The following is a 26,301-nucleotide window of genomic DNA, read 5'->3' as shown; positions in this document are numbered from 1 at the left end:
TAGACTTTGGTAGTTCTCTAATAAATTTTGGAGAGCAGAAATCTATTCATTGAACTGAAATACATATATGACAGAGATTACTGTCCAAGCTAATTACATACAGCAGATTACTGTCCAAACTCACAATTACTGCAACTAGAACAAGCTAGCTTGTTCATGTTTACTGCTGTGCTAATTACTGTAGGACGGCACCGTGCAAATCTATACAAGAAAATCTGCTAAGATATCTTTATGAATTAGGCGCTTGCTTATGGTGCGAGAATGGCTGAGCATCCAGGGATTTCATTCACAATTGTAAGGTGCTGGTAGTTCAACAATATGAAAACCTGCACATTTATATATTCTCGTCTTGTATAATTTATATATTTTGTGTATTCTAGTCTTTCTTGGTGATATAACGAGAGAATGTTTCAGATTAAAGATCCTTTGTCTGGGGATCATGTGTTCCATTAATTCGTTATTTGTAAATTAGATTACTTATCTACAGATTACAAAGTCTGATTTAACTGGAGTCCAGATATAATGTATTTTAACTTTAAATTGTTTATATATGAATATCAAGTATTGTGACCACTGCAAATTGGTGTGAGTATGATATGTGAAGATTAAGCATGCTAACTTTCTCTGGCATTCATCACATTTATATATCTCAATCCATATATCTGAGGGAGTTAGACTTAGAAGAAAAATGAAGCTGATGAGGACCATGGAGGGCAGTGGCTCAGCTGCACTTCTCCAGATAGGTTCCGCTTTGTTTGTGTAGTAGGGGTGAGCAGAAAACCGCACAAACCGCCCGCACCGCAAAACGCGGTTTTTAATTTTTGTGGTGCGGTTGCAGTTTGAATTTTTAATAAACCGCGCGGTGCGGTGCGGGTTGTGGTTTTAAATTTCTGAAATGCGGTTCAAACCGCACCGCACCGCAATATTTAATATGTTATATATATATAATATAATATACTTATATTCCTATCTGGTCATCCCACTAAATATTTACAGCCCAATACTTAATTAGGTTATTGTTTGCTCTTCAGTTGGCTACACAAGCACTTCCCACAAGTACCAAGATTACATTACATCATACTGTTTCTTATGTGATTAGAATAGTTAGCCTTAAACTCAATTCATGATCATTGTTTACAAATTTATTTTTTCAAACTTAATAATAATTCATGATCAAAGTTTCGAGCTGCTATTTATGTCTTTTGCTTTGCACTTTTAAGTTTTTTTTGTTTTGTAATTGAATTCCTAAAAAAGTTAAACTTTCCGGTGTGTAATTTCTAACTTGTATTATTGAAAAATATTGGCGAATTTGTGTTATAATATTCGGAAATTTGATTAAATTTAAGTTTTATATTTTATTTAAATCTTTCGAATTTTTAAAGTGTAAACCGCGGTGAACCGCACCACACCGCATTTTCGTGGTATGGTTTATGCGGTTTTTAAGGATACGCGATGCGGGTGCGGTTTGAAAATTTGATCAAACCGCTTGTGCGGTTTGGTTTGGGATTTGAGGAAAAAACCGCACCGCCCGCACCGCGCTCACCCCTACTGTGTAGCATGCTTTATGTAGATGGATTTAAATCAACCGCTAAACTGAGATAGGTAGTATATATAACAGAGTGAGCCAAATTGTGTAAACCTGGAAATAAACTACTCGTACCTTTATAATCACTAAAGATTTTTTAATCGTGAGAACTGTTTAGAGTGAAAGATACTGAGCAGAAGTATGTTCTGCAGAGTGCTAATGTGCGGCTAATATTTATGGCTGTAAGAATATTAAAAGAGAAACCTGACCTCTAGAATTTATAAGTTATTTTACAGTTTTACAAATTATGTTAAGATTCATTTCTATTTGTATCCGCCTTATGTAACTAGTATATTTGCTCAATGGGTAGAGGAGTGAACAAGTCAGTAGTGAAAATGTTCAATGGGAGTTTGATATTGTTTAATGTAAATTTTCACCGGTAGTTTTAGTTTTGACGGACGGAAGTCCTGATTTGTTTTGAAAGACTCTCTATAATATGGACAAAATCTTCTCTTACAAATGGACAAAATCAAAAGCAAATTAATATTTTGTTCTTCTGCAAACTTCCTTCATGTTCAAAAGCAAATTACATAAAAATCAGAAAAAAATAAAAAAAAAATAGAAAATTACATAACAAATTGAAGCTTTTACATCTGTCTTTTAATCCATGTCATGACCATGACTCTGCCAAAGATGCTCTACAAGATCATCTTGTAATTGAACATGAGCTTGTTTATCTCGAATTTGCTGGTGCACTTGTATGAATTCCCTAAGCGTACTTGGATGAGTACGATTTAGATTAACACTTGGTATTTCAGAATTTATATCAAATTGTTCTTCTTCCATATTTAATTCCCTTTCATCATCAATAATCATATTGTGCAAAATTATGCAGACTGTCATAATATACTTCATTGTACCCACATCCCAAAATCTTGATGGTCCACGAATCATTGCAAATCGAGATTGTAACACTCCAAATGCTCTCTCTACGTCTTTTCTAACAGATTCTTGTGCATATGCAAGATACTTTCTTTTGTTACCTTGAGGTTTGGAAATAGTTTTGACAAATGTTGGCCACGAAGGATATATGCCATCAGCCAAATAATATCCCATACTATATTCATGCCCATTTACAGTATATCTCACTTTAGGTCCACGACCTTCCGCCAAATCTTCAAATAGATGAGATCGATCTAATACATTAATATCATTTAATGACCCCAGTAATCCAAAAAAAGAATGCCAAATCCACAAGTCTTTTGAAGCAATTGCTTCTAATATAATAGTTGGTTCATGAACATGACCTGTGTACATACCTTGCCAGCCAGTTGGACAATTTTTCCACTTCCAATGCATACAATCACTACTACCCAACATCCCAGAAAAGCCTGTTGTTCATTGTCTCTTAACAATCTAGACACATCTTCATCATTTGGTCGTCTCAAATATTCATCTCCATAGACTTCAACAATTGCTTTAACAAATCTCTTTAAGCTCTCTATAGCTGTACTCTCACCAATTCGGACATAATCATCAACAACATCACCAGCTGTTCCGTAAGCAAGCATTCTCAGTGCGGCTGTGCTGTCACTTTTTGAAGTGATGATAGTCCACGAACTCCCACAACATCGGTTCGTTGAGTAAAATAATTATCATGAGTTGTAACTGCTTCTTCAATGCGTAAAAACAAAGATCTACGCATCTGAAATCTTCGACGAAAATGTGTTTCTATGTATGTAGGTGCATCAGAGAAATAATCACGGTATAATCTAGCACGACCTTCTTCTCTATTACGATCAATCACACGATGATTCATTGTAGAACCCCCATGACGCGGGGTAGAATTTGCGCCCTGTTGTTGATGATGAAGGTAAACCGCACTCATTCTGATTCTTGCTTCATTCTCTTCTTCTTCTGGGTGCATAATATCAAGAATCATTTTTGTGGTGTTGTCCATTACAGATGAATTTTGTGTAGATGAATTTTGTGAGTGAGAATAAATGAAACCCTAGGATGTTATGTATACATGTACGTACTTATCATTTTTAATAATCATATTTAGTAATATGATAATACAAATTTAGTTAAATTGCCTTATAATATATAAATGTATTGTTTGTTAATTAATTTTTTATCATATTTATAATATTACAATAATATTATTAAATATTTTTATTAATTAAATATGTTTTTATTAGATATATAATTTTTATTTTCACTTATATTTAAAAATAATTAGTTTTCATTATTAATTCCAAACATTTTTCGATAAAAGATAGCCGTTGAAATATAACCGTTAAAATTTGAAAATAACAATAAAAACTGTTTTTTAAATATAGCTAATCATTATAGTTAATACCACTGAAACATAATTCCTTACGGATTCAGCAAATTTTACAAAATATCTACTAATATAATTAATGAATATAGCTACTCTCCTTGGAGATGCTCTAATAGTAATGGTGAGACGGAGAGAGTAATATAACTCCTGTATGCGCACTCTAAAAATTCTATAAACGTTTGCTCATGATCGAAATTTTTAAAAATTTACTCTACACATAAGATTGTTTTATGTTGATGAAATAATGTCGAAATAAATTTTTATACGAAAAAAGGAAGGGATTTTTGGGGAGTTGAGTTGAGGATATGTGATCCTGATAGCAATGGTGGTGGTGGGTGGCAGTTGTCTTTATTATTGAGATTTGAGAATAATAATAATACCACAGAACAAGTACATTTTTAGTGAGAGAAACAAACTAGTTTTTGTATTTAGTCCTAGTACCTCTCCAAGTGGATAGTTATCTAGAGAGAGAAACAAATGACTTGAGGGTTTCAAGAAAGGAAACATGCCCAATTCTATCCCAACACTTGTGTTCTTTGCTTCCTCCTAATTCTTCTACCTTAACTCACCAGATCCTTAAAAGGGTATGTCCTTTTTTTAAGTACTTTTCATTCTTGTGTTTACAACTTGTGCATGTTTGCTGTTTATGTACTTGTGTTTCTATGTCTGTTTGACTATGTCTGTTTCTTTCTTTAGTTTCTTGTTTTATTATCATTTTCTTGTCTAGATATTTGTAAGCCCTTTATTTAGTTTTGTGGAGGTTTGAATATTGGTTCTTGAATGCATGTGTGTTTTGAGTTTGTGAATCTTTAGTTTATTGTTGTTGTTAGGAAAAAATTTGAAGTATGTTTTGGGGTTTGAATGTTGAACTATTGTTTAGTTTGTTATTGTTCGGTTGTTTGATGTTTTATTCAGACAAGCACCTTAGTTTCAGTTTGGAACTGTTTTGACCATGTCTTCCCCTTCTTTACCTTCTCTGATTTGTGGTTTTCTTATGTGAATTATTTGTTAATTGTTTAGAATTGTGTAGATATTTATTTGGGGGTGTTAGGTTTGTTAAAGGGCTTTAATAGTCCTGGATACACTGTTAAAGATAGATTGTGGAGATGGCCTAATGTAATTCAAGAACCAGGGAGCCCTTGCATCACATGCAAATCACATAAGAGATTTTATTTGTTTAGGAGTAGCTGCTCTGGTCTGGTATGTTTGATGGTTGTTGCTATGGATTGTAAGTTTGAGCAATAAGCTGTAAGAATTGTGCTCTGCGTAGGTGATTCTTTGGATGGAATTTACTATGAACTAGAGGGATTTGAGGTTAACTGGAAAGAAAGATTTGGTTTGTGGGTTCCAAAAAGAACCTCAGTAACAATCTAAGGGAAATTAATGGTGTGAGAATGTAGATTACTTTATAATGGTAGGAGAACATTTTACTCTTAAGTCTTATAACAAGCTGATCTTGAGGTTGATTTGTTAGCTTGTGAACAGAACGCCTCAAGTCTTCATGGTAAACGACTTGAAATGTCTTAGCCAAAATAATTAATGTACAAACTGTTATTTTAGAGGTTATTTGTCAAAGATTTTGTAGTTATAAGATTCCGAACTAGTAGATTTAAGGATTTGGATCATCTTTTGGATCTGAGCTACAAAATGTTTGATTCCATTTCATTTCTGATGGAAGCTTAAAAAGTTTTGAAGTTGAAGGTAGGATAAAGTTCACTATCATAAAGTATAACTGAGCTTGAGTTTGAAAAATCAAGCTTACTTATGCTCCTGCACCCTATGTATCCATTAACTTCACCTTTTATCAAGTGAATTATTAACTGCCCACTACTTTACATGACATTGTGAAAAATTCTTGGTTGCTTATATACACCCTTAAGATCTTCAATTGCATGTCATTCACAAGATAGAACTTTGAATGTGATTATTAGAGAAGATTTAGAGTTACTACATGACTACTGTTGGAGAGAATTTAGTTATGTATGAGACATGCTTGGATTTGAGACAAGTCTTTATAATTAGTTCATTCAGCGGTAATTAGTGTGATTGTTTTGTCTAGCAATGTTCTTGTCATTGAAGAAGATTTAGAGTCAATCTATAGGAATCTGTTGATATAGATTTAGTCATTTACGACTTATGAGACATTTGAAATTTGATGCTAGCCCGAAAGGCTCTGTATTTTGAGAGATAAATAATATCTATGATTGTTTATGAACTAGCATTCTTGCATAAGATCAATGTTATTTCTCCAGCATCTTGTAAATAAGTCTCTCTATGAAATATTCCTCTTATTAATTAGCATTCAGAGGAAGAGGATTCACTGTTAGAAAATCTTTGGACATGTTGAGAATTTGAGGTGAAACCAAAGACTTATAGAGCTACATGAACTTTTGTGCTTGCTTGCGAACTTGCTTTCTTGCATATATATATGTTCCCTCCTACCTTACGTATGGTAGATCTACTGCCTACAAGTAGCCTCTTAAGTTCTTTTTTTTTAGCTGCACAGGTGTGGAAGTCGCCACAATAAGTATTGGATAGATTTTTTGGTCAAGGTTATATCCAGCCAATGCCTCATATTCCTTTTACTACTACCACATCATGGTGGAATCCTCAGGGACAGCAGTTTTTTCAGCCATTATCCAAAAGTTTGAGCTTGAAAGTAGGATCTCCTAGTGAAGCATGTGAAGAGAGCAATCACGGAAGTGAAACTGGTCATCATCCTCAAGACCCGGACTCATCCTCTACCCAGTCCCAGTCCACTACTGATCAATCTCACCAAGAAGTATCTGCTGTAGAATATAACTGTTCACATGATCAATACTTTTCATCTGATTCAGGTTACAGTACCTTGTGCAATTCTTTCAGTTCTCATAACATTTTTAATGATCTTTAATGGATTTGTATATTTGAAATAGGTATCACTGGATGTGTTGAATTTTTTTCCCTGTCCACTTTCTATATTTTGTAGGATCCCATTAAATGTCCTTTATCTCTGCATTGTAATTAATTATTCAGTGGGCTTTGCATATACGTTGATCTGATACTACCAGTTTGGCCCTATGCATGTATGTGTGCGATAAGAAGATAAAGTAGGATGAACTCCTTAAACACAGAAGGAACTTTTTGCCTAAATTATTGATTTTACTTGAAGTATTGTTGTGTTTATTGTTCCAGGTCACCTTAATTATGTAGTTGCAATGCAATATGCAATATACAATAGGAGAAATAAGATTTCTAGAGCTACCCATGAAGTGCTTATACTTGCATCTTAGTTCTGTGACATGCTAAAGCCTACATTAAAATGAAGTTCTAAGCTTGCTATTTGAAGCGTAACCTGCATACATAATTATTATCTGATATTTGGCTTCAAGTACGAGTTTGATATCAGTGTCAAATTTAAACTGTCTCTTTCATGCACTCAGCTCAAGGTAGAAGCTACAGCAAGCATGTAGAAGGTCAAGTGAAGCCAGTAATGGTTTTCTCAAATCCAAGTTTTGGAATTGACCGATCCCAAGCTGAGATGAACCCATCAATGGTAAGTGAATTTGTTGTCCGTCGCTGCTTTTCCTTGATCTCCTGGCTGTCAATTTAATATATGCAATTTCCCTGCACAGGCTCCTATTCCATATGCATATGGTGATCCCTATGTTAACGGATTATATACTGCTTATGGACCACAAGTTACTGTGAGTACTGCTAAGACCATTCCATATGTTTTGACTAAGATTTCTTATTGTAACCATGCATGTAGTTTGTCTTGTTCCCCTGGCCTACTTATTTTTCTTTTTTAAACCATATACAGCACCAGGTGATAGGCGTACCACCTGTACGAGTCCCATTGCCTATTGAACTTGCAGATGAAGGTCCGATATATGTCAATGCTAAACAATACAATGGGATCATGAGGAGGAGGCAGATGCGTGCGAAGCTGGAGGCTCAGAACAAACTCCTCAAAAGTAGGAAGGTATCTTGCACAATCTGCATTTATTATATTGTCTATAGTTAATACTTAATAACATGGAAGTAGAGCTAATTGGACCTCTATATGATGATGATGATGATATGTAGCTTTATCTTCGTGAGTAAATTGTGTGTCCTGCAGTTCTGTAATTTTCATTTGACAAAAATTCAAGAGCTAATAGGATTTTTATATGATGACATGTAGCCTTATCTTCATGAGTCTCGGCATCGCCATGCAGTGAACAGGGTTAGGGGAACTGGGGGCCGTTTCTTAAGTAAGTCGGAGCGGTCAAACCCTGCCCACCCTTTCAACCACAATCTTGGTTTCAGCCCTGTCAATCAAGCAGAAACAGGCAAAGGCGAAACATCAAAGGATTCTTCCTTGAGCATCATGTGTGTCGACAACAACAATGATTCCTCTTACCAGCATCCAAACATGATTTACATTTCTTCCAACATGGGCGGAGGAAATGGGGGATTTATGTACGAGGGGACTCCGCAACGTTCATCTCCAGTTGTTCGGTGAAAAATGGAAGAAACAACTGACCATGTCACCGGCTGGGCAACTCATCCTTGGCTTTGTAACTTTTCAACTTAAAAAGTTCTAGTAAGAAGCATATATATTGCTTCTAGCATGTACTAAAGAAGTCTGATGCTTAGTATTTCATCTTTCATATTCTCTAGTTCATGAACATTAACTATCTGTTTGTTACAAGTTTAAACTTTTTGATTTTGGTCTTGGTTCTACTTGTAAGTTCTCATTATCTTTTTGGCTCTTTTAGTATCTTTTTTATTTTTGTTTTTAATGATTATCATGTTATTATTTTTAAAGTTTTATTAACAAACTAAATGTACTTTCAAATTATACAAGCTGCAATTCAAATGCAGGCTACAACATATTTAAGTGCTTAACTGAAACAAAATAAACTTGATTTTCGAAACTACATCGTATTTGTCTCTTAAAACTTCCTTCCAGGTGAAAGAAATGATCCAACAATATCAACTACACTCCCAGTGTTTTCTCCATTCCTTCAAACACAATGCATTCACAATTTCACATGTATCCATCAATGTGCATTGTACGGAAGATATGATCATCGAAAGATCATACGAAAAACAACAGTTATAAAAAAATGGCAGGTTACTGGAGTATATTGTTGTACGGAGTAGTGATCATAGTGATAAGTCGTGTGGCATTACTAGTGGAGTACCAGGATAGATTAATTTGCGTCCCGGTGGTTCCAGGTCTAACAAGGTCTTATCCGATCACTCCGTCTCGTCTTCGTCTTCGTCTTCGTCTTCTTTACCAGGATGTTTGGCTTACTTCTTCTGATAATGTTCGTCTTCATGCCTGGTTCATTAAGCTCAAAGCTGATCATCCAGGTCTCTTCACATTTCTCTCTTTATTATTTATTTGGTACTTTTGTTTGTATATGTGTAATGTGTTCATGTGTAATGTAATGTAATTTGCAACTGAAATTGATTTATTGGGAATTAACTCAATACTGATGGTATGTTTTGTACAGTGGTTTGTGACTAAGAGCATCCCCAATTATAATAACTAAAATGATTAGCTAAATTATCATCATTTAAAATTTTGTTGAATCTCCTGTATTAGCTATATTTGATTAGCTAAATTCAACAATAATATGTTATATGTATTTTTAAATTATTCTATATATATGAAAAATAAATTTAAATATTTAATTAAATAGAAGTAAAAATAAAAAATTCATTTAATGAAAAAATATTTATATAATTATAAAAGACACTTATATGTGTTAAAAAATATATACTTAAATGTATAATAAAATTTTATATTTAAATTTATATTACATTTTATTATATTAGATTAGATTTATTAGTATTTTTATAATTATGTAATGTTTATTAAAATAATTAATAAAATTGGTTAATAAAAAAAATCATATTTTGACATTTAATATAACATAAAGTTAAAATATTAAATATGAAATAAAAATTTCAACATATATATATATATATAATATAAATATAATATGAATATGTGTGTATTGATGTGCAAATTAGGTTAAAATAAAGTAGAAAGTTGACGGAAAGATGTTTTAGGTAATGGTTACAGGATGAAATATAGAAGATGAGATACAAGATATCTAATTTTTTTGCTAACAGGTAACATTGTTGGAGTAGTATATTTTTTAGCTAATATGTATATAAATGTGCTACATACACTTTTTAGTTAACATGTGATAATGGTTGGAGATATATATTTTTTAGCTAATATGAGTATATAAATGTGTCACATGTGATGATGGTTGGAGATGGTCTAATATGTATTGGATTAAGCTGTTAATTTACTGTGCATTAGGGATATTGGTTGCAATCTGTTCTTGAAACTAGGAACTAGTAGTAGTTGGGGATGTGTTGTGCTCGGTGGTTTTTTCCTAAAAACAAACCTAAACCAATAATGTGCATCTTCTAAAATTAGGAACCATAACTGAACTAAAATATTATTGGTTCAGTTTTGTGATAGGTGCGGTTCAGTTTTAAATGGTGCATTTTTTACTTTAAAATCGATAAGAGTAGGAACTCAGAACAATGCATTTACTCACAATTAGGCTCAAGCAGCAGCAGAATACTAAATTCTAGCTTGGCAGAAGAAAAAGAGTTAAAAAATAATGCCTATTGAAACACTTGCATCCATTATGTACTTGTTTTGGCTTCTGTTATCTGCATATCTCTCTTAGACGAAGTTCGAATATATTTCTGATAGCTGATAATGTACTGCTCTTGGTTCTGCAGGGCCAACTATCGTGTTCTTCCAAGAAAATGCAGGAAGTATCCTTGCTCGTGTCTGTAATTCCTTATCGGAGGAATGGCCTTACTCTGTCTTTAGCCTACTTGTTTCTTATGAGATTGCTCTTCTGTTCCGTATCCCATCTAGCTTATGTTTACAAAGTCCTTTTCTTATTGTTCAACTTTTGTGCAAGGCCTTCATAATTTTCCTACACATATTGCCCACCGGCTTGAGATGGTGCACATAATGTTACAAAAACTACAATGCAATGTCTTTATGCTTTCTTATAGAGGGTATGCATGCTTTGTGTTTACATTTAAAGGTCATACTTCTGGCCTTGTTGCGTAAATGCATCCTACCTTCTGGAATAGCACTTTTTTTTTTTGCAATATTATTTACTTGTTAAATCTAGAATGTAATGGTTCTTGATAAAGGACAGGTATGGTGCTAGTGAAGGCTTCCTATCTCAGCAGGGCATTGTAAAAGATTCCCAGGTTACTATTCTATTATTTCTACTAATTTTACTTTACCTGTGACAGAGATGCTATCGATTCTGAAAAGCATGTATCTTATTGTTGGCTAGGCTGCATTAGATCATCTGGTTTGAAGGACAGACTTTGATAAATCTAGTATAGTAGTATTTGGAAGGTCACTTGTAGGTGCAGTCGGAGTTTGGAAGGTCACTTGTAGGTGCAGTCGGAGTTCAACTGTGTAAAAACAATCGGAACAAGGTAGAGCTCTTCAGCAAATTCACAATATTCCTTTTTAATTGTGTTTACATACACTTGGTACTTGAGTTTGTCGCATTTTTTGTTTGAAAATGGTATAACTACTTGACAATGTGATGCTTTAGAATTACACATTCTCTGACTGGTAATCTAGCATTTCAGCAGATGCTGAACAAGTTGTAATTTGAGGACTACATTATGCCTCATTTTAATTTCTGCAGATGCTCCTGTTGTTTCGTTCGTATTACCTGATAGTCCATATAGCTCCTGGGAAGACTACTCCTAGGCCTTCAACTCCATACAGCTCCTGGGAGAACTACTCCTAAGCTCCTAACTCCATACAATTCCTGGGATGCCTACTCCTAAACTCCTAACTCCATACAGCTTCTGGGAGGCCTACCCCAAGGCTCCCAACTCCACGCAGCTCATGGAAGGAGTAGTCCCGCACATTACCACTCCTGATTAGCTCAGTCCCGCAAGCAGAACCTGGATAAACCCCAGCACGTGAGGCGTTGACCCAACCACGTGACGGGGACAACTGTCACACATCAATCATGGGAATAATCAGGGCACATGTCAGAGGATCCTCAGAACACTCCTCGACCAGTCCCGCGCTGACACGTGTAAAGTATCCACTCCCACCAGGTGTCCTCCGCTCCCAGAACCGATGACTACGATTCAAAGGTACCAACCCCAAAACCCTACCCTCGGGCTATAAATAGCCCAAGAAGGCGAGGTTTTGGGGTTGATCATTCTTTCACACTCATACACACACACAACAACCTTACATCCATATTCATCTTCATCTTCCCAAAAAACTAGTTCTTACTCCGCGGGACTCCAACCCCCCTCCCGGTATTGTTTTGTAGGAACCCAACCACAACTACACCCCTACAGCGGCGAAAGATCCAGGACGCCGTCGAAGGAGCAGCCCCGCCACCAGGAGTTATCATTTGGCGCTAGAAGGAGGGGTCGCTCCATCCTTGGGTCTCGGTGCCCCTGGATTCGTCTTCATCAACAAACTCTTCAAAGAGTCCATTTATTCAAACTTGTAAGAATCCAAGCAACCCACCTTTTTCATAAGCATGAATGTTGTCTATTTCGGCCACGTTGGTGTGAGCCCGTTTTGTTGATTTAAGCCATGTTTGTGTGAGCTATCGTTAGTTTTAATCGTTATTGCTCTATTTGGAATATGGCGTTTGCGTTGTACTTCATCGTTGAATAGTGATATAAAATTGTTTGAGCTGCTCCCAGGAAGCTATTTGTTAGTTTTTCTTGTTATTCTGGATAGTTTTTGCAAAGTTCATAAAGCAACCATAGACCGATATTCTCTGTGGCATATTGCTGTTATTTGTTGTTGGTATTGTTGAGAAATGGCGAGGCCAGGAAAGAATACCTCTGGAATACCATCTGCTAGTGCTCAGGTCCAGGAGCCGGACCACTCCCAGGCCCTTAACCCAGGAGCCGAGAGAGAAACGTTCCAGGAGCAACCACTACACACTCCCGTGGTGGAGAGAATTATAAACACCAGGGATGCCAGGACCCTCATAGAGCTCAATCAGTACAAATACACCAATGTCCCGGTAGCCGAGGAGCACATGGCTAACCTTACAAGCGATGAACTAGCAGAGGCAATCAGACTGTACAGACAGGAGCAGACCCGGCTCCAAGAAGAGGCAGAACTAGAGGAGGAGCCGGAGGAGTCCGGGGACTCCTTGCAATCAAAGCGATCGGTGTTCGACCGCATTGGAGCCAAAGGAAAGAAAAGCAAAAAAGATCAATGCAAGAAAGAAGCAGAAGTTGCTAAACAGAGGAAGTTGGAAGAAGTCCGGGAGCAAATCAGGAAAGAAGAGGAAGCAAAGCTCGAGCTAAAGATCCAAAAGAGAATGCAATTAGAAGAAGAGAAACTGTTGGCTAAGTCTAGGAGCAAAAGAACCCGGAAAGACCCTACTCCGGAGCTGATTTCTGATGATGAAGAAGAAAAGAAGCAGAAGGACCTAAAAGACATGATCTATGAATTGCAGAGGAAGATGGACAGAGACTCAGGAGTGGAGATTGGAGAAACACTCACTCCTTTCAGCCACTCCCTAGAAGCTATCCCCCGGCAACGGAACTTAAAACATTACAACTTTGACTCCTTTGATGGTCTGGGAGACCCGGAGGAGCACCTGAACTACTTCGACCAGATAGCGCAGATATACTACTACAATAACTTAACGAAATCAAGGTTCTTCGCTTCAACCCTTAAGGGAGGGGCCCAGAGATGGTTCAGCAGAATCCCCTCCCGCAGCATCCACTTTTGGAAGGAGTTTCGAGCCTCTTTCCTTAGGAGATTTCGCGCGAACAAAACGCACGAAATGCACATATGTCACCTGGAGACGATCCGGCAGCACGACAATGAGTCCCTCTCTGCATACATGCGCCAGTTCCAGGAAGCAATCAATAAAGTTTCAAATCTGGACGAGAGGGAAACTTTAAGCATTTTTAGAAGAAACCTGGACCCAGAGCACAACGAAAGGTATATTGTGGAGCTAATCAATAAGGAGCCGCAAAGTCTGGCAGCAGCTTATTCCATGGCTGCCAGATTCATTAAGGAAACAGATGTGCTCCAGACAATGAGAATGACCCGGAATGGGGGGTCCATGAGTAAAAACACTGATGACCGACCGAAATGGGGTTATCATCAGGACAAGAAATTCAAGCAAAGCAACCAAAGCCAAGAAAGACAAGCAAACCCGGTTTTCCAAAGACTTGGTCCTAAGCAGGAGTCGAACAGCGACGAAGGACCCGTGAAGCAAGCTCGGGAGCCGAAGCAGGAGCCGGACTGGACTCCTCTCAACATGACCCGGGAGGAAATCTTGAAAGAGGTCAAAGACAAGCCTTTATATTATCCTCCAAAGCCAATGCAAACTCCTCCGGAGAGCAGACCCTACAATAGGCAATGTGATTATCACGAGGCCCATGGCCACAAAACCGAGAATTGCTTATCACTCAAGTACTTCATTGAAGACCAAGTGAAGAAAGAGAATATGAACAAATACTTAGTTCGGGACCACAGCAGAGGGGAAGCGCAGAAGAAAGGAAAGAATGTAGTCAATGTGGTCCTAGGCAGATCTTACTCCCCACCCCGGAGCCCGGACTTCGGCGAAGAAGTGCTCTCAATCCAATCACTCCCAGAAATGGTGATATCCTTCAGCAGCAAGGACTACGAAGGAGTCAACCCTCACCACAATGCAGCTTTGGTCGTCACTCTAGACATCTTTGATAATGAAGTAAGAAGAATGCTCATAGACAATGACTCCTCAGTAAATATTCTCTTCAAGCACACAGTGGATAGAATGCAGTTAGGGAGCGTCCGCTCAAATGAATGTCGAGAAGACCCACTCTATGGCTTCGGCCACAACTTAGTCCCAATCCAAGGAACTTTGTATCTGCCAGTCATTTTTGGATCTGCTCCTAACCAAGTGACTCATGTCATCAAATTTTATGTGATAAATGCTCCTTCCTCATACAACGGAATCATTGGCAGATCAGCTCTAACCATAATGCAAGCAATAACTTCAATCTCCCATCTCAAAATCAAGTTCCCAACCCCGACGGGAGTCGGGGAGATTAAAGGAGATTACGGAGTTGCTGAAACATGCTACAACCAGGGGTTAGTTAGGCAGAAACCCACCAAGATAACAAGAGGAAGGCTACGGTCCTTCGCAAGCAACAAAACATGAAGAAGCACCGACCCCGGATAAGGGAAAAAGCGAACAAAACAAGTCCAGAGGAACTGGCAAGCAACCAAGTCATGGTACTGGACAAGACAAGTCGAGTCCTAGAACAACCTTGTCCTACCACGCAAGCAACCAAAGAACCTGAACAAGCAAACATCTATCTGAAGAAGAACTCTGAGGCCCGAATTCATCAAATGGTTTCAAACAAAGAACAAGCAAAGATCGAGGCCGCAGTCGAAACAGAAGAAGTCGAAGTAGATGAAAGCAATTCAAGCAAAAAAGTGAAGATTGGGTCAGGACTCGAGGAGTCCTTCAAAGAGAGATTAGTATCCCTGCTCCGGGAGTATAAAGATGTTTTTGTCTGGAGTTCAAGGGACATGCCAGGACTACATGAGTCCATAACAATGCACAGCTTGGATGTCAACCCCAACAGGAAACCAGTAAAACAGAAGAGAAGAAACTTTGCTCCGGAGAGGCAAAGAGCCATTGACGAAGAAGTAGAAAAACTACTCAAGGCAGGAATCATCAAAGAAATCAAGTATCCGGAGTGGCTAGCTAATGTGGTCATGGTTAAGAAGTCCAACGGCAAATGGAGAATGTGTGTGGACTACACTGACCTAAATGATGCATGCCCGAAGGACCCGTATCCTCTTCCAAACATTGATCAACTGATAGATGCCACCTCAGGGCATGTAATGCTAAGTTTCATGGATGCTTTCTCCGGATACAACCAGATAAAGATGAACCCGAAGGACATCCCTAAGACAGCATTCATAACTCACAGAGCAGTCTACGCTTATGTGATGCTACCCTTCGGCCTTACCAGCGCAGGATCCACTTACCAAAGAACCATGAACAAGATATTCAAGTCCCAGATTGGGAGAAATTTAGAGTGCTATGTCGATGACATGATTTCCAAATCAACAAATATACCAAGGCACGTGGAAGATCTGAAGGAGCTTTGAAAATCTAAGAACGAACCAACTCAAGCTAAACCCGGAGAAATGCACCTTCGGAGTAGGAGCAGGCAAGTTCCTAGGATTCATGATCAGCAACAGAGGCATAGAAGCCAATCCGGAGAAAATAAAAGCAATCCAGGAGATGAAAGCTCCCAGGACACAAAAAGATGTGCAGAAGCTAGCAGGATCACTAGCAGCACTCATGAGATTTGTCTCAAAACTAGCAGAGAGGTGCCTACCCTTCTTTGATTTACTCAAAGGATCAACCAACAAGAAAGAGGTAAACTGGAATCCGGAGTGCCAGAAAGCATTCGATGAAATCAAGTACTACCTCTCTCAGCCACCAGTCCTAACTAAAGCTAAGCCAGGAGAGCCTCTCTACTTGTATTTATCAGCAGGAGCACAATCCGTAGGAGCTTCCCTAATCAGGGAAGAGAATGGAACACATCAAACTGTCTACTATGTAATCCAGGTCTTAAAAGATGCAGAAATAAGATACCCAAGATTGGAGAAGTTTGCCTTTGCTCTGGTGACAACTTCAAGAAAACTCAGGCACTACTTCCAAGGAAGGGAAATCGGAGTAGTGACAAATCAACCACTAAGGAAAATAATCCACAAGACAGATATCTCGGGAAGACTTGTTAATTGGGATGTGGAATTGAGCCAGTTCAACCTAAGCTTCATTCCCAGGACTGCAATCAAAGCTCAAGCTCTCGCAGATTTCATAATCGAATGCAACTTCCTGGAAGAAGACCAACAACCAATGGACACGGATCAGGAGCCAAAAAAGGAAATTAGTCCGGGAGCCTGGACCTTAAAGGTAGATGGCTCTTCAACAACCCAGAGGTCAGGAGCCGGACTCATACTCAGGAGTCCAGAAGGATTCAAGATTCAGACAGCTATATCCTTCAGCTTCCCAGCAACAAACAATCAAGCAGAATATGAGGCGTTGATTGCAGGACTAAAGCTCTCCCGGACTCTAAGGGTCCAGGACTTAAAAATCTACAGCGACTCCCAGATAGTGGTCAAGCAAACAAATGGAGAATACATAGCAAACGACCCTACTCTAGCGAAGTACCAGGCACTGGTTCAGAGCTACTTAGCCTCAACCCCAAGCCACCAAGTCCTTCAGATATTCCGAGAAGAAAATGAAGAAGCGGATATCCTATCCAAATTAGTCCGGAATTTATCAGATCTGGACTGCTCAGTCTACTTCGAAGAACTACACAAACCATCCATTGAATCCAGAGAGGTCTTGGAAATAGAAAGCACTCAAAATTGGATGACTCCCTTTATAAACTACTTGGACAAATGGGAGCTCCCAGAAGATAAAGGAAAAGCTCAAAGATTGAAAGCAAAAGCAGCCAAGTTCTTCCTCGAAGAAGGAGTACTCTACCGCAGGACCTTCTAATCTCCTATCCTGAAGTGCATTGGCCCAGAAGAAGCAAAGTACTGTTTGGCAGAAGTGCATGAAGGAATATGCGGAGACCACATGTCTGCAAAAGCCCTAGCTCATAAGATCATAAGACAAGGCTACTACTGGCCAACAATTCATCAGGATGCAATATAGTTCGTCAAGAAGTGCAAGGAGTGCCAGCTCTTCAGCAATGTGTCCCGGATAAGCCCAGTCCTACCATCCTCAGTCCTGTCACCTATCCCCTTCGCTGTTTGGGGTATTGATATCATGGGACCCTTCCCTCAAGCAAAATGAGACCTCAGGTACCTACTAGTCTCCATTGACTACATGACAAAATGGGTTGAAGCAAAAGCAATGAGAACAATCAATCAGCAAGACTGCATAAGGTTTATGGACAACATTTTGATGAGGTTCGGGATACCACGAGTCCTAGTATCAGACAATGGACCTCAATTCATTGGATCGGAGTTCGAGTCCTACCTCCAAGAGCGCGGGATCAAGCACAAAAAATCATCAGTGGCATATCCCCAATGAAATGGCCAAGTAGAAGTAACGAACAGAATCCTGCTACGAGGTATTGAGAAAAGACTCAAAGAAAGCAAAAGTAAGTGGCCAGAAGAACTACCAAGCGTACTTTGGTCCTACAGGACAAGCCCAAGGACAAGTACAGAAGAAACTCCATTCAAACTAGCTTATGGAACAGAAGCAATGCTGCCTATTGAAGTGGGTTCTCCTTCGCACAGAGCAATAAACTTTGAAGAAGAAGCAAATGAAGAAGGACTCAAAACAAACATGGAACTAATTGATGAGGTCCGGGATCAAGCTGTGGAAAGAATGGAGAAATACAAGGAAAAAACAAAAGAGCACTTCAGTAAGAAGTCAAGAGTCAAAAACTTCCAAGTTGGCGACTTAGTCCTTCGAGACACTGAAGCATCAGATCCCACAAATACCGGAAAGTTAATGCCCAAATGGGAAGGACCATACAAAATCAAAGAAGTCCTCAGGCCAGGAACCTACAAGCTCCTGAACATGGATGACTCAGAAGTCCCAAACACCTGGCATGGACTAAGGCTAAGGAAATTCTACCAGTAAAGAAGCAAACAAAGCAACCAAAAAACTTGTAGCCAATATGGCAAGCAACCAAAATATTTCTCCTTCTATATTGAATGAATGATCAATGAAAAACTTTCTCTTTAAACTTACATATTTTTCAAAAATAATCGCTAGTCCGGGCAAGCCATTAGTCAGGACTAGAGCAACCACCTTTTACTTAGAATTAATTTTCTAACTAAAAGCAGCCACTAGTCCGGACAAGCTATTAGTCAGGACTAGAGTAGAATTAATTTTCTAACTAAAAGCAGCCACTAGTCCAAACAAGCTATTAGCCAGGACTATAGCAAACAACTTTTACTTAGAATTAATTTTCTAACTTAAAGCAGCCACTAGTCCGGACAAGCTATGAGTCAGGATTAGAGCAACCAACTTTTACTTAGAATTAATTTTCTAATTAAAAGCAGCCATTAGTCCGGACAAACTATCAGTCATGACTAGAGCAACCAATTTTTATTTAGAATTAGTTTTCTAACTAAAAGCAGCCACTAGTCCGGACAACCTATTAGTCAGGACTAGAGCAACCATTTTTACTTAGAATTAATTTTCTAACTAAAAGCAGCCACTAGTCCGGACATGAAGATTAGTCAGGACTGACCAACAAATTTTATATGTAAAAAATTCTAAGGCAAAAACAAACTAACAGCAACAAAGTAAAATAGCATCAAGGAAACCATTCATTACAAATTCACCGGACTCAAACGAGCCCGGAGCAAAGTGCAAAATACAAGAATCAAATGTATCAAATCCTTCGAAAAATATCAAGTTCACAAGAATAAAGTCAAGAGTCAGGAGCGCTGGGAGGAATGAAACTGGGACAGGGGCCGTCAAATGGCTCCGGTTCCCCCAACCCGAGCTCAATGTCTTCTTTCGCCTTGATGAATACGGAGACGAAGCTATCCCAATCGGCCTACGGATTAGTCTTGATGTGTCGCTCAGCAACCAACCAGCATCGAGCTATCTCCGGAGCACCAGCATTGGCAAGAGCCCTATCGTACTCCTCAGATCTTTTAAATTCATCAATAACCTCAGCCTCCGGACGAACAACAGACATTTGCCTCCGGAGCTCAGCCAATTCGGATTTTAGGTCAGAAACCTCCTTCTCCGTATTATCAGCCCGGATAGTCGCTTCATCCAGATGTTTGTTCAACCCGGACAAAGAATTATCCTTCGCAATGATTTGGTCCCGGAGCCGGCTAATCTCAGCATCCTTATCAGCAACAGCGCTCCGGAAACCTTTGATCTCATTGTAAGCAAGAGAGGCGGATCCGACCATATACCCACCAAGCTACAAAAGACAGATAAACTTAGAAAAATATTCTAAGTCAAACTAACACAATAAACAAGAAGGGAAAGAAGAAGTACTTGACCCCAGAGCCGGGAACACTCCTTCATAGTGGCATCGAATCCGGACCCATTCATCTTACTCCACTGAGATTGAGTTGGAATCCCAGCCATGAAGCGAGCCACCTTCTCCTCCAGCTCCGGACCACCTTCATCCGGACAATCTTCATCAACTGCTTTACCTTTGCCAGCCTCGGACCCAGAGCCAGCTTCATAATTCTCAGCCCTGGGAGGTTTCGACCCAAGAGTCCGGAGCCTCTTCCTCCTCCGCCCAGAATCAGCACCCGCAATCTCCCCAATAGGACCTAGATCCTCAAGATTGTCAAAGTCATTCCCCATATCCAGCTCCACATTGTGCTCCGGAGTAGATTGGTTCACAGGAACTTCAGGCTCCGGATTTGGGACCACATTACTCTGGGACCCTTCCTCCACAGAAGCATTCGATCCGGACCCACCGCCAGCAGTCTTCTTTGGCAACTTGAAAGCTTTACCAAGACCTTTCAATGCATCACTGTACGCTGAAGACGACATGTCCGGATTGTAATGAGGCAAACCCGCAAAGGATCAAAGCAAAAACACAAGTCAAAACTAGTACAGAATCAAGGCAAAGAAAGACATATAAGAAACACACAAAAGGTCCGGACAAAAAAAGAAAGTACTTACACCCTATTCTATGCATAGTCCTATACATCATAAAGGTATCCCGGGTCATTTAAAAACCCAAGCATTCACAAAATGCAAAAATCATCCGGAGCGCATCTCCCCGGAGAACATCCCTTCGGAACCTAGTCCGGACTCCTTCAGCAGCTATATAGGGAAGATAAAACAAATCCAAGCCCCTCAGCATGATAAACTCTCCATTCCAATGCTTCAAAGAAGACTGCTGAATCACTGGCCTATAAGAACCCCCATAACCGCACTCAGCAACCCGGAACCGAAGCTCATAAAGAGGAGTCTGACCGGACCGGACCAAATAAAATAAGTGATGCCATAGTTTAAAAGTGGGTTGAACTTTAAACTTATTGCAGGTGGCAATAAACCAAGTCATCCATTTTATACCGTTGGGCGTAATCTGCATCGGAGAAACCTTATATATATACTTGCACAAGTGCTTGAGAAACAAGTGCCAGTGCGGGTTCCATCCGGACCGGAGATGCTCCAGCCATACCGGAACAAACCCATCAGCCGGCCTATGATAAATCCTTTCCTCCGGAGTCGGCCACCTCCACTCAATCCGTCGATCCAGTTGAAAGGCAGCCCGGACGGAAGAATTCTGCGCCTCATGGTCCAAGGCAGCGTATTCCTCCTTCAACTCATAGGGCTCATTAGCCACTATGCTACCAGCAAACTTCCTATCCAACTCTTCCTGATTGTAAGGCCCCGGAGCCGCATTCTGTTGCCTAGCATATCCAGACCTAATGCTCCTATAATAAAAGCTATCCTCAATTTCCTCACTCTTCGTCATGAAATACCCGAGGTTCTCCACCCAGAGCCCCTCCGGACTACATGGTACCTTCCTCGAGGAGATCTTAGCAACCGAAAGCTTCGTTATGGCCTCGGAGTCCGAAGTAGAAGCTTTCCTACCCATTTCAATTCGCTCAGAATTACCAGAATACTCAGAATCCGAACTAGACGGCCCCGGATAGCAAGTTATGTAGGCCTTGTCAAGAGCTTTAGTCCGGACCATAAACCTAAAATAAGTGACAAAAGTTAGTCTAAAACTCCTACAGTTTATTTATCTTTGAAACTACATGGTTCAGACTACCCTATTATTCATTTTTATCACAAGTTAAAAGCGAGAGTCCGGAGACCCAACAAAGAGCACACCCCTAAACAGGCGCTCCGGACTGCAAAAAACCCCGAACCAAACAACCAAAACTACCCCATTACTCCGAACTCAAACAACACACAAACACATAAAAGCAAACCAATTGCAAATTCCAAAACCTAGCCTATTAGTCCGGACTAAGTATCCAAGTCCGGACCCTAACAGAAAACCCTAATTCCAGAAACAATATCAATACAGAATCAAACACCAAAATATAGACAAAAACATACACATACACATATACATACAAGAACATCCAACAATAACCGAAAAAGAAAGCATACAAACTATAGCATAAACACAAAACCAAATCAAACAACAAATTTAAGGAAAGAAAACAAAAAAGGAGCTTACAAATGAAGATATTACGGAGAGGTTGGAGAAGACCAGGCAGCGGCGACACAACACCAAATAAATCCTGACAGAAAAGCTTCGAAGGAATTGAGAAGAGAAGGAAGAGAGCAAAGAGAAATTTAGAGAAGGTAAAAAACAAAAGAAAAGATGCAGGGTCTCCTTTTATAGACGTGGTGAAACCAAAAGACTCTCGCCACGTGGCATAATCTAATTCGTCCATCAAAACTGTAATTAAGACAAGTAATGATGAGGCACGTCTCTCCAAATTCTTACAGCTATAATAATTCAAATAATTGGGGGGAAACCCCCAAAACCGTTTCAACTTCCAAGTACGGACTCCCCCACTCACCACACTCCGGACTGGGGGGCCAGAAAAGCTCAACTCCCACTAAGGACAACCACCTTAGTCCTGATTCGCCGAACTCAACGAACTCCGGACTGGGGGGCAAGAAAAACCTCAACTCCTGCTAAGGACAACCACCTTAGTCCTGATTCGCCGAACTTAGCGCAATCCGGACTGGGGGCAAGAAAAGCTCAACTCCTGCTAAATACAACCACCTTAGTCCTGATTCGCTGACCGAACTCAACGAACTCCAGACTGGGGGGTAAGAAAAAGCTCAACTCCTGCTAAGGGCAACCACTTTAGTCCTGATTCGCCGAACTCAGCTCACTCTGGACTGGGGGGCAAGAAAAAGCTCAACTCCTGCTAAGGACAACCACCTTAGTCCTGATTCGCCAAACTTAGCGCAATCCGGACTGGGGGCAAGAAAAAGCTCAACTCCTGCTAAGGACAACCACCTTAGTCCTGATCCGCCGAACTCAGCGCAATCCGGACTGGGGGGGCAAGAAAAAGCTCAACTCCTACTAAGGACAACCACCTTAGTCCTGATTCGCCGAACTCAGCACAATCCGGACTGGGGGCAAGAAAAGCTCAACTCCTGTTAAGGACAACCACCAAATTCACTAACATGTTCTACAAACATACCCAAATTCACTCCCCCATCCAGAAAATCTGCATAAGGGAGTGGGGGGCACATGATAGTCCATATAGCTCCTGGGAGGACTACTCCTAGGCCTTCAACTCCATACAGCTCCTGGGAGAACTACTCCTAAGCTCCTAACTCCATACAGCTCCTGGGATGCCTACTCCTAAGCTCCTAACTCCATACAGCTCCTGGGAGGCCTACTCCTAGGCTCCCAACTCCACGCAGCTCATGGAAGGAGTAGTCCCGCACACTACCACTCCTGACTAGCTCAGTCCCGCAAGCAGAACCCGGATAAACCCCAGCACGTGAGGCATTGGCCCAACCACGTTACGGGGACAACTGTCACACATCAATCATGGGAATAATCAGGGCACGTGTAAGAGGATCCTCAGAACACTCCTCGACCAGTCCCGCGCTGACACGTGTAAAACATCCACTCCCACCAGGTGTCCTCCGCTCCCAGAACCGATGGCTACGATTCAAAGGTACCAACCCCAAAACCCTACCCTTGGGCTATAAATAGCCTAAGAAGGTGAGGTTTTGGGGTTAATCATTCTTTCACACTCATACACACACAGCAACCTTACATCCATATTCATCTTCATCTTCCCAAAAAGCTAGTTCTTACTCTCACGCCGGAGGCGCCGCGGGACTCCAACCCCCCTCCCGGTGTTGTTTTGTAGGAACCCAACCACAGCTACACCCCTACAGCGGCGAAAGATCCAGGACGCCGTCGAAGGAGCAGCCCCGCCACCAGGAGTTATCAGTACCTATACAACTGAATGTGTAAAATTGAGTCTTGATAAACTCTCAATTGCAGATCAAAATATGATTTTGAAAATTAAAAAAGAGGTGGCACATAGAATTTACACACAATTTTTTTTTAACTGTGATGGCATTATGATCTCATATGCCTACGAAATATTCTCTTCCAGTTATAATAACACTGCATCTAGACAACATGTGAAAAACCGAAGGGCCTACGGCCACCGAGGGCATAGATTCCCCCTAGGGCATATCCATGCCCTCGGTGGCCGTAGGTCCGGCCTCTGTAAGCCTGGCCTTCGGAAGCCGTTGGCCTCCCCACGATCTTAAGCTCTAACCCAACCTTTTACACTTGTCACTCACCTGGGCACTCTATCATTCTTTTTTTCCTTTCGCTATCTTCCACGTGTCTCGCTAGCCTTTAACAGTGACCTAGTTACTAGCTTAGAGGACACCTGGCTAATGGTAGGGGGATAAAAAGGAAAATCCAGAGAGAGAAAACACAGACAGAATTATCCCACCAAAAAACCAATCCTTACGGACCAACACAAAAAATAGAATCACAGCCATCAAAATGCAATTTGTGGATGCAATTATGTCTACCATACAATTTGTTAACATATCCTCAAGTGATATAGTCTTGCTGTCATGGTCTTTCACAGATTTAAATTTCTTCTCCTTTTCGCTCAAATGATTTGAATTTTAAATTCCTAGTTCCTGAACTCCAGTCTATAAAATTCATCTTATATTCTGGCCCTATTCAAATGGCATCTTCACGCATCATTTCAAGTGTATTATTTGCAGGTTGCTGCATTGATACTGGAGAACACATTCACATCTATTCTAGACATGGCTGGAATTTTGTTACCGTTTCTGATGTATTTCATTGGAGGAAGTAGTTCGAAAGGCCCCAAGATTCTTAATCATTTCATTCGTTCTCCTTGGAAGACCATCGATATTGTTGGTCAGCTGAGTTCTGCTGGGATGATACCTCTAAAATCACGCACATTCGGTTCACTCTCTCATTGTTGAGCTATTAATGACAGGTCAAGCAGCCAAAATTCTTATGATTTCCGGGTTACCAGATGAGATGGTTCCTCCAGAACACATGCAGTTGTTATATGCTAAAGCAGCTGCTCATAATAAGCAATGCAAATTTGTCGAATTTCCTGATGGCATGCACATGGCTCTCTGGCGGTGATTGCTATTGGAGAACGATCCAACAGTTTCTTGAAGAACATGTACCAGAGAGAAAAGAAGGCTCTACAGCTACAGGTGCAAAGTCTGCATAATGTTAATTCCACTTCTGGTCTGAAGAATTTTTATAAGATCACCAGGACTAAATAGTAGTTGCAAGTATGGAACTAGATCATTTGTCAAATATCAAATTGTAAACACAAAACCATGAAACTATGTCTTAATTTTCTTGGCCCCGTGTAATTCAGGTCAATGATACCAAATTAAACATTCTTTGTTCAACCGGCACCTGCGCCTGTCATTGTTGAAAACAGGGAATCGGCATTAATCGATAAATGTACCTTTTAGTGATTAATAGGAGACACGGTGTATAAATTAATCACTCAATTTTTAGAAGAGAGGTGTCCAGATAGAAATTGTTTTATAAGAAGATTAGTTCCATGAACTAAATATTTCAAGACTGTCTAAATTTCTCAATTATCGAAATTTAAATTACAAAATGTCAACAATACATGTTGAGACCATAAAATAATATTTATTTAACAAGTTTATTCTTACTCCCTCCGTCCCAATTTATCCGTCTTATTTGACCTTTGATGGTCAAATTGACTCAAATTTGACCGTAAATAAAAACTCATTTTTTCATTATTTTAAAAAATTAAAATATACATATACAAGTAAATTAAACATACTTTTTAATAATATAAATTTTATAAGTATTTTCGATATTATACTATGTGAAATTTTTGGTTAAAGTTGGGTCAATTTGACCGTAAAAATTCAAACAAGACAGATAAATTGGGACAGAGGGAGTATTATTTATTCATATAAAACTACATGTACACAAAAAATCAAATATGGACAATTTCATTCAACATTTTAAAGTCGTAATCATTGTTCATGAAATTCAGACGTTTGCATAAAATTATAAAATTCTTGGTACCGGTCCAACCGGTATTTCTAAATTATTTGGGCTAAATATTTTACTATAGATTCGATCATGATCGGTCAAAAGACGAATATAATTATTTTTTCAAAACATGTAAAAATTTAAATTAAATTAATAAACTATATTTTGCAAAGATTAGTGTTATGTATCCAAAATATTCCAAAATAATATATGCCTTACTTTATCAGGGACCTATATATATATATATATAAAAAAATTACTTGATCGTCCTTATTTAATTATTAAATTATTTTTATCTAATTACCCTTATCTTAATTATATCTTCTTATAATTACTGCTAACCACCCTACTCGGGGGTACGTTCGAATTCTACTCC

The 26,301-nt window shown here is 39.5% G+C and overlaps 1 protein-coding gene and 2 pseudogenes across 2 annotated transcripts; 2 read left to right on the top strand and 1 right to left on the bottom strand.

The window, feature by feature from the left end:
- Positions 1-2,185: 2,185 nt before the first annotated feature.
- On the bottom strand, positions 2,186-3,485 carry LOC141679200 (uncharacterized; annotated as a pseudogene).
- A 740-nt stretch (positions 3,486-4,225) lies between these two features.
- Positions 4,226-8,595, top strand: LOC141676570 (nuclear transcription factor Y subunit A-3-like). 2 transcript variants are annotated; one of them, XM_074482243.1, is made up of 6 exons: positions 4,226-4,453; positions 6,368-6,706; positions 7,292-7,404; positions 7,484-7,555; positions 7,672-7,833; positions 8,035-8,595. In XM_074482243.1, exons 2-6 carry the CDS (start codon positions 6,436-6,438, stop codon positions 8,353-8,355), a joined length of 939 nt encoding a protein of 312 aa, XP_074338344.1. In that variant the 5' UTR covers positions 4,226-4,453; positions 6,368-6,435; the 3' UTR covers positions 8,356-8,595. The 2 variants fall into 2 exon arrangements, with proteins under 2 accessions (XP_074338344.1, XP_074338343.1); XM_074482242.1 differs by having other exon boundaries at positions 4,230-4,453; positions 6,376-6,706.
- Positions 8,596-8,962: 367 nt separating this feature from the next.
- Positions 8,963-25,297, top strand: LOC141678312 (alpha/beta hydrolase domain-containing protein WAV2-like; annotated as a pseudogene).
- The last annotated feature ends 1,004 nt before the right edge of the window (positions 25,298-26,301 follow it).

The sequence above is a fragment of the Apium graveolens genome, chromosome 8 (assembly GCF_009905375.1).
Source record: "Apium graveolens cultivar Ventura chromosome 8, ASM990537v1, whole genome shotgun sequence".
NCBI lineage: Eukaryota > Viridiplantae > Streptophyta > Magnoliopsida > Apiales > Apiaceae > Apium > Apium graveolens.
Note: the sequence above shows the minus strand (reverse complement) of the source record. Positions and strands in the feature narration are given on the sequence as shown.

Bases quoted from the DNA above. Each gene is read 5' to 3' on its own strand.
- LOC141676570 (XM_074482243.1), top strand. From the start codon at position 6,436: ATGCCTCATATTCCTTTTACTACTACCACATCATGGTGGAATCCTCAG. The intron at 6,707-7,291 runs GTTACAGTACCT...TCATGCACTCAG, and splicing joins ATACTTTTCATCTGATTCAG to CTCAAGGTAGAAGCTACAGC. The intron at 7,556-7,671 runs GTGAGTACTGCT...AACCATATACAG, and splicing joins CTTATGGACCACAAGTTACT to CACCAGGTGATAGGCGTACC.